Raw genomic sequence first — 12,880 nt, forward strand, 5'->3', positions numbered from 1 at the left:
TTTCAGTCGGAGTAGATCAAGTCTGTTTTTTGTGCTAATTTTTGATCATGTGTATTAGAGAAGGTCAGAATTTACTGAGCATACATGAATTGAATCATATGTTGCAGGTCCAGTATGAGTTTGTCAGGAATATGATTTTCTTGATAATATTTCAATTATATTTTAGATCCAGCGTGAATTGGTCAAGTGTGTACTTGTTTTACTGTGACCTGAATTGTGTTTTCAGTCTGGTGTGAATTAGGGGTGTACTTGTTTCAATGTGAATGGTGTTTTTGATCCAGTGTGAATAGTCAGGTGTTTACTTGTTGTGATCTGTATTAGTGCCCTTAAATGGCCAGGGCACATTGGCATGCCCAGAGTTTTATTACACACTATTATAACCTAAAAATCACTCAGCCTGTTTGTAGTGAAGTCCCTGTAATTCCTGAATAGAAGCCCCAGTATGTAGTAATCCTAGGAATTTAAGCAATTATGTTGTGGATCCAGTGTGGGTTGTTCAGTTGTGTAATCATTTAAATGATGTGTGTTAGATCATGGCGGAGCGTAAGAATGCCAAAGCTATGGCTGGAGGATCACTGCAGGACAGGAGCCACGCAGGACTCGACGTCCCACTGCAAGGTAACACATCAGAAAATGTTTTGTATGTATATTGGAGAGTGTAAATGGCAGAGGAATGGAATGGTATGAAAATAAATGACTATTAAAATATAGTGACTGTTTTAAAAAAGCATTATTACACAGGTATCACACAGGTATCACACAGGTTTTACACTGGTGGACTTCTAATTGAACTTTTCACATTTGTTTATAAAGCCCCAGTTACATCAAAAAGCTAAATTACTTCATTTGTAAAGGATGCAGGACTGCAAAAAGTTTCAGTTCTGGTAGCAGTTAATCTCAGATGTTTTAAGTTCATGTAGGTGAACTTGAAGAGAAATTTTTGCAAAATGAAATGAATGATTGGTAAATCAAGTCATTCAGAGTGGTGAAATGATTTGATTGTGAAGAAACTTGCTGACTCATATTTGTTTACAGTACTAGCAAGTGATAAGTTTCAGTGGTTGCTCTGCCTACAGTAGTAAAGAATGCAACTTTATTGTCCAACAGTGTTGGAATTTTGCCTTGATTCTGCCACTAGCAGAAGCATAAGACAACATTATTCTGCCATTATACAAACACGGTACAACAAGTACAAACATTCTCAACAAACAGTATACACACATCAGTCCTTACATGCTAAGAATAATTAAGAATGAATCAGCTGTCTAAGGGCAGTGAGAATAAACGATTTTTCTTATTTATGGGCACCTTAAAGTGCCATCCCAAAGGCAACAGCTCAAACTCATTGTGAAGAGGATGGCTTGAGACTTGGCATAACAAGAGCTTTCTTTTATACAGCAGCCCTTTACAGCTTATCAAGCTGCTTCCGCTGCCTGGCTACAGGTTTGCCAGCCAGAACAATGATCCTGGCAAGCTTGCCTTTATCTGTAGCAGTTAGGTTCCCAAACCAAGCTGTAATATTACAGTTTTATAATATTAAAACAAGAACATCTTCCACAAAACTAATATAGGCCATGTGTTTTCACTCATGTTTTACTCACTCCAAAGCATTTGAGTCTCCTAATTGATGAGCTTGCTTGAAAATATTGCAAATGGAAGTCCATTTTTGGCCAAAAACCTAATAACTTTAGTAAAATAATGTCTAAGGCATCAGGCAGCTTGTTCACATCCATTTCATGTAATAATGTTTTTGCATGGAGCCTTTTAGAGGCATTAAACCCTTCCAATGTTTGGTTCCTGTCATTTGACTTCAGACCACTTCTGAATGACTGATGTTAACAATATAATTGTCGTTGGAATTTAAGTGTGTAAATCTGTATACAGCAAAAGAAAAGAAGAGGGCAAGCTGCAGGATCTGTTCTCTGGATAAAAACAAATGTGGAAGGAACTACTCCTCAGTCAGCAGTTCCAAAAAAGCAACTAATCTAATGTTAGCTGTTCACTGAGCTGTATCAAGTCAGACACAATATTTTGGTGTAACCTCAGCTTAACACCTATAAATTGATTTTAATTTTACAACTTGTCAGCACCATTGTTTATTCTTTAGATTAAGACTGTGTAATTTTGTTTTCCACAGTAAAACGATTGTGCCATACCTATATTTGCGTGTTAGTTAATGGGACATGTTTTGTCTTTCTTAGCAGAGTTCCCCACACCAAAGACAGAACTGGTACAGAAGTTTCAGGTGTTATACATGGGTATGATGCCCGTAGCCAGACCCATAGGTAAGTTACACGCTTAGATGTTCTCTCTCTACACAAACACAACCACGCATACACTTGCTCACTCCAATCATTTGGCATGTTTTTTTAGGCATGGACACTCTCAACAGCGCAGTGGACAGTCTGATAACATCATCGGTCCGAGACGAGTGGACACCAGTGATGCTGAATGTAGCTGATGCGACTGTCACAGTCATCAAGGAGAAGGCAATAACAGTATTTAATTAAACTTCAAACTGACCCTCGCACAACAACATTTGTGTTCATACTTTCCTTTTCCAACATCAGAGCAACTCTCCGAGGACATAAACTGCAACATCATTTAAAATGTTCTGTTATTTTAAAAGGTGCATGAATACTTGAACATTTTGTCCCCAGAATCATCATAAAGTCATCATTCACAACAATAGAAAGGATGTGTATTGAATGCTGTGGGACTAATGACGACATTTCACGTATCAGGAGGAAGAGGAAGTCCTTGTGGAGTGCCGCGTTCGCTTCCTGTCGTTCATGGGCGTGGGCAGAGATGTGCACACGTTTGCCTTCATCATGGACACGGGCAACCAGCATTTTGAGTGTCATGTGTTCTGGTGTGAGCCCAATGCTGGCAGCGTGTCAGAAGCTGTACAGGCTGCATGCATGGTCAGTATCAAATCAAATCCTGTCTATCCTTTTTTACCCCAGCGTTGTAAAAATGTATGTTATATAAGGGAAATATAAGGAATTCATATGTTTAATATTAATAATAATTGTATTTTTTACAAGATGATGTAGGTATATTAACGAAATATTAACAAAACTAAGACTTTCTTGTTTACAGGCTTAACCCCTTACATGGAGAGGACCCACCGGTGGGCCCAAAGTTTTATTACACACTTCTTTAACCTAAGAGTAGCTTAGCCAGTTTGCATTGAAGTTTCTGTAGTTATAATAAGTCTTAATGTTATAAGCCTGGGATATTAAGGGGTTCATTTATGTCTTTATAGCAGTGGTCAGCAAACCTTCTCCTGGAGATCTACTTTTCTGCAGAGTTTACTTCCAACCTGCATCTGACATTGCCTTACCTAACACCAGTGCATCTGATCCAGCAAACTGTAAAAACATTGTAAAAGATGACTATTTAGATACATTTCTGAACTTTCTTTGCTTCAGTAGGTTGCACTACTGCCTACCAGCCATTTATATATGTTCTGGCAGGAGAATAACAGAAGTGTTTTCTGAATGAGAAAAAAACATTATCACTGGCAAAACGTTTAGATGTCTAAACGAAGACACAGTCTAGACTTGAATGATGTCTTCTACCCAAAACTGACCTCTAATGTGATTAAGATGCTCATCTTTGAGATGCAGCTATTTCTTCTGACTGTGACCCAAGTATATTTGGCCCAGTATCCATATACCTGGGCAGACGACCAAGGTATAACATACGTGTGGGAAACTGCAGTACTCAGATCAAGTCATAGATGTCAAAGATTGGAGTAGTTCAAGATATCCAACTTGTGTTTATATACATCTCTGGAAAAGGCAGAAAATAGCCATTACAAGCATGCTGTAATGACAGTTTAGCATCAGTAAAAAATCTAATTTACACAATTTTCTCCTTAGTCAGTCGGCCAAGATGTGTTGGGTATCCAGTTTCTTTATTTAGTTTTGTGTTGGAGGTACCCCAACTCGTCTGTTAGAGATCCCTTAAAGACAATTTCAGATTTTTTTAACAATTCTGCAAATTTCCCACACAGTCATTGATTTGTAAGCAAAGTCATTTAGAGTGGTTTGATGCAAAAGGGATCATTGTAGAGAAAACAGTCGATTTCTTTACAGTGTTGGCGATTGGAACCAGGGGTCGCACTGCTTACACTGGTATAAGCATTTTCTTTACAATCCAAAATATCCACTGAACCTATACGTGTTGTAAGTTATTATATATAATATTAATTAATAATGATAAAACTAGTGAATCTTTCTGATGATTCAGGTTGCACTGGTTGGATATGAGCTTCCATTACTTGTTAACTAGATTATTTTTGTTGCTCCTGTACAAAACTAGAAAGACAAATTTCACCAAATATGTTTTAACAGATTGAAACAATTTTCCTTTTAACCCAAATATTGTCATTTTATTCCTTTTAAGAATAGTTTAAATATATCTAAACCACAATTTGGTCAGAAATCACCCTCTCTCACTCCCTCTGCTTCTCTCTTCTCTTCACACTGCAGTTGAGGTATCAGAAGTGCTTGGTCGCTCGCCCACCGTCTCAGAAGGCTTGCTCACAGGTGCCCCCTTCAGACTCCGTGACACGTCGCGTCTCCACCAGCGTCAAGCGCGGCGTTCTATCCCTCATCGACACTCTCAAGCAGAAGAGACCAGTCACTGAGCTGCCTCAATAATCACATACACACACACACACATTCAAAGGCACACACAGACATTATTTGCCCATGCTCACATACTCATGCATTCAGTCAGCATGCCTGGACCCCCACATATGTGCTCTGCATTGGGGGAGCTGAAGAGGAAGATTGAACAAAGAATGGATAAGATGTCCAAAAGAAAATGTGTTGATGCCAATCAGAGACTCACTCTTCTACATACACACACACACACACACACACACACACACACACACACACACACACACACAGACACCTTAAGGTAGGTTTTCCAGTTGGAGATTAAGATTCCAGGGGCTGTATTGCAAAAACATCCTTAAACTTTAGTCCTCATTTTTGCAAGTTCATATTACAGAAGCAACTCTTAATTCATTTAGGAACATCTTGCAACATTTTATCTCAACTTAGTAAATCCAGAGCTACTTAACTGAGATTCTGAAGCAAATGGCAAGACTCGCACAACTGAAACATAACAACACAATAAAAATGCCGTTAACTTGCCTGCTACTGTTGGAAAAAACATCATAAAAAGTTCAACTTTTTAAAAAAGTCCAGTTCTTTGTGCTCTTGTGCCTGCAGCTTCCCCCACTCTTTAACCTTCCATCTCTGCTGCCTAGTTTCGGTTTCCATTTTCCATAATGTCATCCCTCCTTATCAAAAACCACACGTTCAGCTTAGTCTCTTCATCATTTACCACCGTTGATGCAATATTACATTTGGCAAGTTTTTATAAAGGTATATGACTCTCACATTAATGTTCCAGTAGAAAGCCCGGTGGTAGAAATGAAATTTTGCAACAGACATTAGGACACCACAGTACTTAGCGGATTTTGTGTTGGATGTTCCTGTAAAGACTCCTTTGTTATCTGTAGTTAGTAAAAGATAATTAACTATTATTCTGTAATAGCTGCTGTTTCCTAACTGAAGTCGTCATGGTGACTAATCAGAAAATTTCAGAGGTAGGATGTTTCTGTAATGCAGTACCGGGTCTACATTGTACTTTCAATGGAGAATCTCTATTGAGAATGCTGTGTAATCCAGGACTAGGCTTAACCCTACATGCACACCTCTGATCCTTCATCATTTCTAGCTTGTTGTGGATCCACCTCCTGTATCATGGACTATCAGTCATGACCTTGATCTGCATGGTTAGCCACACCTCTTCAGCATGACACAGAACAGGCTCCACCCATCTACGGAAACTCAATACTGGGGCCTTCGTGGATCTGAAGTTCTAGAAAGATCAAAGTGTGTGTGTGTGTGTGTGTGTGAGTATCTGTGGGATTCTCCAGACAGATCAAATCCGACTGCTTAACCTCACTAGAGCTTCCTCTGTACAATCCCAGCTGGCCGTAGTAGGTGCATGAATGCGTGTGTGTATGTATATGTGTACTGTATATGTGTAAGTTGCTGCTGCTTCATCAGAACTTCTAAAGCATCTTTAGAGGACCTCTGAACTCCTACACAGAGCATGTGTGTGTTTTCTTTCTACTTCCTGTGTCACTGCCTTCATCATCATCAGTGAAAGGGTAGACAGTGGTGTGGGGAAGTCCGTTGCCAGCAGGTAGAGGAGAAAAAAAAATTCCCTTTGTTTCTGATAGCAGTTTGTCAAAATCTTGACTTAGCATCTCAGAACAATGACTGATGTTCTTAACATTTAGACGTATCTCGAAATAGTGAACTACATTTTTAAAGAAGTTATTGTGGGAGTAACAAGTCATTATTAGGAGATATTAAGTCAATATTTACAGAAGATAAGTGACTCACAATTACAGGTCAGTATTTCAAGAAAATAAGTCATTACTTCAAGATACCAGGTCAATATTTTGTCATATTGTTACTAGAAACACAGGACAATTTTTTCTCCTCTGACAGGCTGGAATGGGCTTTCATACCGAGGATGAATGGATAGATGTATTTAAGCGAACAGATGTCAGAAACCTAACGCATTAAACGTGTAAATACCAATCAAAGCTTTCACCAAAAAGACAGAGTAATATAGAGACGTTGTTTTTTTTTTTTTTGTAATGGGACTGTATTGACAGCCCGTTTGCTGGACTCACCTCAGCGCTGCTGACTTGGAGCTGCCGCAAGACATGTGGAACATACACCCCCGACTGAACTTGACATACACACCCACACGTAATCCTCTTGATGGATCAGACGCCTTGATGCCCACCCCACTGTAACAAAAGGGGTCGCCCTGTGGATTTGTCTGATTTGGAAACTATGGATGCTTATTTTATATTTCCACAGTGAAGCTGCCTTCGCAATTCCTTTCGAGCAGAGACGGCTAAAAGAATGCTCGAACGGATACTAATATGATGAGGTGAACTACAGAACCCATCTTGGACAGCTTTGCATGAGGATGGACTCAAGCCCAAACATCCTGCGCCCTCCCTTTAACTCCTTATACTGGCTTGGGGCAGATGAGATATCAGTGAGGTTGTTGTTGAGGGGCAAACACTCTGGATCTAAAGGAACTCCTCAACTGAGCAGTGCTTCCAGGTGAGCGGGGCATGTTGAACTGTGCTCTAAAAGTGGGACTGTGCTAAAAACTGTTTTAGCTCTGCGCCTTTGTCCCCATCTCGGACGTCATCTTCATTGTCTGGATTGTCCGGCTTCTCACTCAACATACATGCATCTGTGAATTTGCTGCACTCTGGGGTTTGTAGTTTACTCTTGCCTTGTCGGCTGTAGTCCTAATCTTGTCGCTCCCTTACAGTGGGGTTCCAAGCAGTCATCTCTGTGTGTGTGTGTGTGTGTGTGTGTACAGTATCTATATATAACATTTTTGCAAACACTTATCACGTTATAAGCTATCTTTTGTTTTTCAAATTTGAGATTCTCTTATTTTGATATAGTTTCTTTTTTCTGATATTATTTTGCCTTGGCACGTCTTGTGAACACATTCTGGCCAAATGTATAAAATCCATTGTATGTGTTGTAGATAAACCAATGGACAAAAGCAAAGAGACGAAAAAGCGAAAGACAGATGAATTTATTTTATGGTTGGCTGTAGGAGAGGAGGTTATGAACCGTAAGTGTCTAATCTATGCATTCTTTTAGCTCTGAGGACAATTGGGGGAAAGCGAGAGAAAAAAAAAAGACATTGCCTTGCATGTCCTGGGACAATTTCAGAAGAAGAAGAAAAAGACGTACAGAACAGAAATGATATTTTTTATTTTATTTATTCTATTTTATATCGGTATATACTGGTTTCATTGTAATCTATTCTGTGCTCAGACATTCTCTTCACCGTTGCTCACGTTAAACAAATCACTCCATGTTTCCGAAGAACAAAAAGAAGAAGGAACAAAAAAAAGACAACCTTAAAATCCACAATCCTTGTACAGTCGCCCTGGTTAATCCTGTGAAGGTTGATGTTCACTTACAGAAGCTGCCACTGTTACCATAAAACCTGTAGGACAAATACACTAATAAGATGCCAATTTTTGAGCCATTTTTGCCAACAAATGCAAGAAATCTAAGAAAGTACATTGCCAGATGTTTTCCAGAGGGGGGGAAATATGAAAATGCCATACAGATGTATTGGTTTAACCTATATATATATATATATTTTTTTTTTTTTTCTGTGACCCTCTTAGACCCACCTACTTCACATTTTCTGAATTGAGGGTGTATTGGAGTATTGTGGATATTGATTTCTGTGTGACTTTTAATTAGGGAAGCACAGATTCACAATGAGAATTGTGGGGCAGTGTTGATATCCAAAACCTTTCATATACATATCTGTTGATGCCAATGCTAATATCGCTACATATTTATAAAAGGTAGAAATTGGGATTACAACTACATGGATTAGTGCTATAGAGAAATGTAATATTTATTACTGCAGGGTAATACAGACGTTTGTGCACAGTAACCCAAAATTTCTTAAACGTTCTGCTCTTCCAAAGCACAGTAAATATGTCATCAAATGTCTGTGTGAAATATCAGTGAAACCTAAACATGCTGATAATTTGCTGATTTAAAAAAAAAAAAACAATTATCCGCCAGTACCATTACTGTTACATGTGTGCCAACTTTAAATCATTTTCACCCTCCATTCCAGCACTGATGTGAAGGTGAGATTCTTAAGCTGTTAATGTTTATAAGAATAAGAACTTTACTTTTACTTGTACCCCCCTCTTTTTTAAGTCTAGTTTTATGTAGTTCTTGTATGTCAGATTCGTTCAGGCTGTAGATTTCAGTGTTATTAATGAGCCTTTTTCCATTCTTTTTAGTGTACTCTGTAGGCTGAGGGTTGGTCAGGTGCACTTGGAGCATACAAGTACAGAGATCAGGAGAGGCCTGTGCATATTCTTAGGATTATTCCCCTCTTTCAAGGCAGGACAGTGGCTTTCTTCTTCAAATCTGGTAGAAATCTCAATTATACACATAAACACAGACACTTACATACTTGTGGAAACGTTGGCTTCTTCTGCTCTACACTAATTTGTACACCATATTAAATGTAATCTGTTGTGAGAATAAACGGCATATCAAAATAATCACCCATTCCTTTCACTTTGTTCATATAATGTATTTTCACTGATGCCTGTGTGATAGTAGCATCTTTACTGTACATCTGAGACCAGTATCTGAATAGATTAAATAGATGTGCATACTGAGGCAACACTAGACTTTTTGTCATCAAATTACAACTATAGAGCAGTGCAGTCTGCTTACCTAGAAAATACAGAATTACTGTATATGAACTCTGACTGTTTGTTATTGTTAATACTCCACTTAGCTCTAGTGAATACAGCTGTGCTTTAATTACATTCTTGGTTTCACAATGAGGAATCAACTCAACGACCAGAGTATTTTCATTACTTCTGGTGCTCAATTGCACTCATTGCCTCCTGTGGAGATAATGGTTCTATTAAAATGTTTCAGCAGCTCTGCATGTTCTTTCAAGCATCCGTTCACATTGGTGAGAGCCATCTATCAAAAACAAATGAATAGGTTAAGAGGCAGAATGGCTGGTATAAAAGACTGAAATTAGGTTTTCTACCTTTTATGATGGAGATGTAAGCTCAGATATACACTCGTGTTGTTCATACCAAGATACCTTTGTGCAGATCTGAAAAGTCCAGAGTTATCCTTAAAGGGTCCGTTAAATAGAAAGCCACATTTCCCAAGCTTTTTGGTAATCCTGAACGATATATTGTCATCTTGGAATGATGGGATTTTATCTGCTTTTGAGACAGTTTTGAGGATCAAAGATTTGACAAAACCACCTTTCATATTCTAACAAGGTCGTTGTCTAGAGATACCTGAGATATTCTTTTCCAGAATGGACCAAACACAGCTGGAACCTTCTAATTCAGAGAGCTCTCAAAGTTTAGAATGAAAAAGTTCTGTCTGCAAATAATTCACTTTGGAACAGAAAGTTCACCCACACTGTTTCACATTCTCAAAACCCATCACAAACACTTAAAATTCATAAAGTATGTAAATATAAAGGCAGTTGTTTCAGTGTAATGCAGTGTAGTTAACTGTTTTACATAAATTTTGTTTTCAGATATTGGTGCAGGTTTCATGAGCCACTTCAATATCATAAGCAAGTTGATTAAAATATATACAGATGGGGATGATGAAATATCAATAAACACATAACTAAATTACTGCTTCTAACTTGAAAACCGGCTGTAAATTAAATCAGCTGTTCAAGTGGCAGTGTTACTACAAATTAAGCTGAATTTTTGCTACTGTGCTTTTTACTAAATCATTTGAAAGTCTCTTTTAAATAGGCATCATCATCACCCTGTGAAGAGTTTATTGCTGAGCTTGAGCACATGGGTAAAACATGAATTTTGATTGGTTATCCCACATTCATGGGCCGTACTTAATTGCTGATGCAGACAGAACCTTAGGATGTCATTTTCAGTAACGAGCTTCGTATTTATTTTTTTTACTTTATGATGCTTGTAGTACCCCAGTAACAACAATCAGCTATAAATGAATAAATATATGTACATAACTCACTTTCAACAAAAAATGTCAGAACCTTTTCATTCTAAGCCCACTATATATTTGGTACACATTTATATTGGTATTGGTGTCACACAACAATAGAGAAGGGTCTGACTGCAGAGTCGCAGAGCCACAGTTTCACGCTAGCAGTTTCACTCCAGCAGGTTTAAGCCAGTGGCAGTCCATGCATGTGCCGACCTTTGTTATTTTTCTTGGCGAACTTTAGGGTGATCAACATTGCAGTCGCTTTATGTAGGTTTCCAATAAATTTGCATTGGGCTAATGTCATTATGTTGGGCTAATGTCACCAATGGGGGTTATGGAGACATATGGCTCAGTTAACTTACCCTTAATACGAGGGATTTATGTGTACACATACATTACATGCACAGGAATAGTACTTTACCTTAAGCAGCTTAAACTGAGCATAATATTAAGCTTAATGCTAAAACAAACTTTTGTTTCTGTAATGGAGAGCGAGGAGACGGACGCATGTGCGGAGATAAGCGAGATTTATTATGGGCAAATCCAGCGTCATAGTCTAAACTGTCCAGGTTCACGTAGCCAACATGGATAGGTCCGGGGGCAGACATGACCAGAAAAACAAACCAGAATTGAGCAGAACAAACAGAACATCCAAACAAAGACCAGCACAGCTGATAGGCTGAAGACAGGGGAAAACACAGGCTTTAAATACATAAGGGTAAACGAGGGACAGGTGGAAACACAGGTGGAGACAATCAGGAGTAGAGTCTTGAAACAAGGGGGCTGGACTAAAAAACTAAAAACAAACGCACATGGACCGGACTGGGAGGGACCAATCGTGACAGTTTCATAAAGTGTTTTGGCTGATGGTTTAACCGGTTTCCAATGACTGATTCGTATATTATTAACTTCCTGAATGGTAATATGCGCGGCGACATGTACAACCAGCACAAACGGTCGCTGTTTACATTAGAGACATTATAAATGAGGAGACTGGCCACTGGTTGAAACATGAATGAGAACGCTCAACTTTCCTATAAGGACTTTGTTTTGGGGCGGCGGTAGTATTTGATAAAAACTAGTTGAGTGTTCTAGATTATGTAAAGTTCAAAATACAAAAAACTAAACAACCAGTTCATTTTCTCTGTTTTCTGTTGTATTACCTTATTCATTCAAACGTTAATATCATCTCTTATCAAGACTTCCATGCAAATATCGTTGAAACTGCACTTCCAAAAATTGTCTATTTTGAATGTGATAAAAATGAACATATTTACATATAACTACACATTCAGTGTAGCTCCACCTATTCATATTGAAGTGCCGCAGAGTGTTGTTACTGCAGACAGCCCATAGCATAGTTATTGGTGGGGAAATGATTAAACATGCAGCATTTTAAGAACTCCACACACCCAAAAGTACTAGCTAATGTTTCAAAGTTAAAGTTTTTCCGCATTCCTTAGGATTTGTACTGGCCATTACAGCCGTACCTGCTTTTTAAACATTATGTGACAAATTTCAACCGGTCTCCCGATTTTTTGGTATGGGAAACAGCGCATATGTTGTAAGAGTACAGTGTTCCCTCGTTTATCGCGGGTGTTACGTTCCAGGACCACCTGCAATAAATCCACGAAGTAGGGACGCTATATTTATTTAAGTATTTATACACTATTTTAAAGCTTTATAAACCCTCCCCCACACTTTTACGCTACATAAAGCTTTCCCATTCCCTTAATAACCATTCCCACACTGTTCTGTGCATGTATTGTACCTTTACACGTACTGTAAAATGTTTTGAATTCCTAAACCTGCGCTGGGATATTTTAATGTAAAAATTCATCAAATATATATATTTTCCACAGATCGAGTTCAGCAGAAAACCCGCAAAGTAGCAAAAATTCGGGATATATTCCTTCCATTAATATTTTTTGAAAACCCGCGATGCACTGGGTCCGCAAAAGGTGAACCGCGAAGTGGCGAGGGAACACTGTACTTAAGAGAAAATAATAATATTCTACAAAATGATGGTGTGTGCAAAGAAAATGTGAGCAGATCATTTCTGTTCTGCACTTCTAGAGGAGTGTAGAAATGCTTTGGTGTCATTGCGTTGAGCTGCGTTGAGTTAGTTTAGGTCAGAGTGAGTAAGACTTGTCATGGAACCCAACTGTTGTGTTGTTTTTCAAGGTACATAGTATATCCTTTCTCAAAGCTACACTGCCAGAAATGATCTTGGCAAGTGA

General features: G+C 38.5%; 1 protein-coding gene across 7 annotated transcripts in view; it reads left to right on the forward strand.

The window, feature by feature from the left end:
• The window catches only part of apbb2b (amyloid beta (A4) precursor protein-binding, family B, member 2b), a 68,255-nt gene extending 59,068 nt beyond the window's left edge, over positions 1-9,187 (forward strand). For 5 of the 7 annotated variants that reach the window (XM_017725520.2, XM_017725522.2, XM_017725524.2 and 2 more), the window contains 5 exons: positions 531-618; positions 2,202-2,285; positions 2,374-2,489; positions 2,745-2,924; positions 4,500-9,187. In XM_017725520.2, coding sequence (XP_017581009.1) covers positions 531-618; positions 2,202-2,285; positions 2,374-2,489; positions 2,745-2,924; positions 4,500-4,670 — 639 coding nt within the window. In that variant the 3' untranslated portion in view covers positions 4,671-9,187. The remainder of the gene's footprint in view (positions 1-530; positions 619-2,201; positions 2,286-2,373; positions 2,490-2,744; positions 2,925-4,499) is intronic. The other 2 variants (XM_017725521.2, XM_017725523.2) reach the window with 1 other exon arrangement.
• Positions 9,188-12,880: the final 3,693 nt, after the last annotated feature.

Source organism: Pygocentrus nattereri, chromosome 22 (assembly GCF_015220715.1).
Source record: "Pygocentrus nattereri isolate fPygNat1 chromosome 22, fPygNat1.pri, whole genome shotgun sequence".
Lineage (NCBI taxonomy): Eukaryota > Metazoa > Chordata > Actinopteri > Characiformes > Serrasalmidae > Pygocentrus > Pygocentrus nattereri.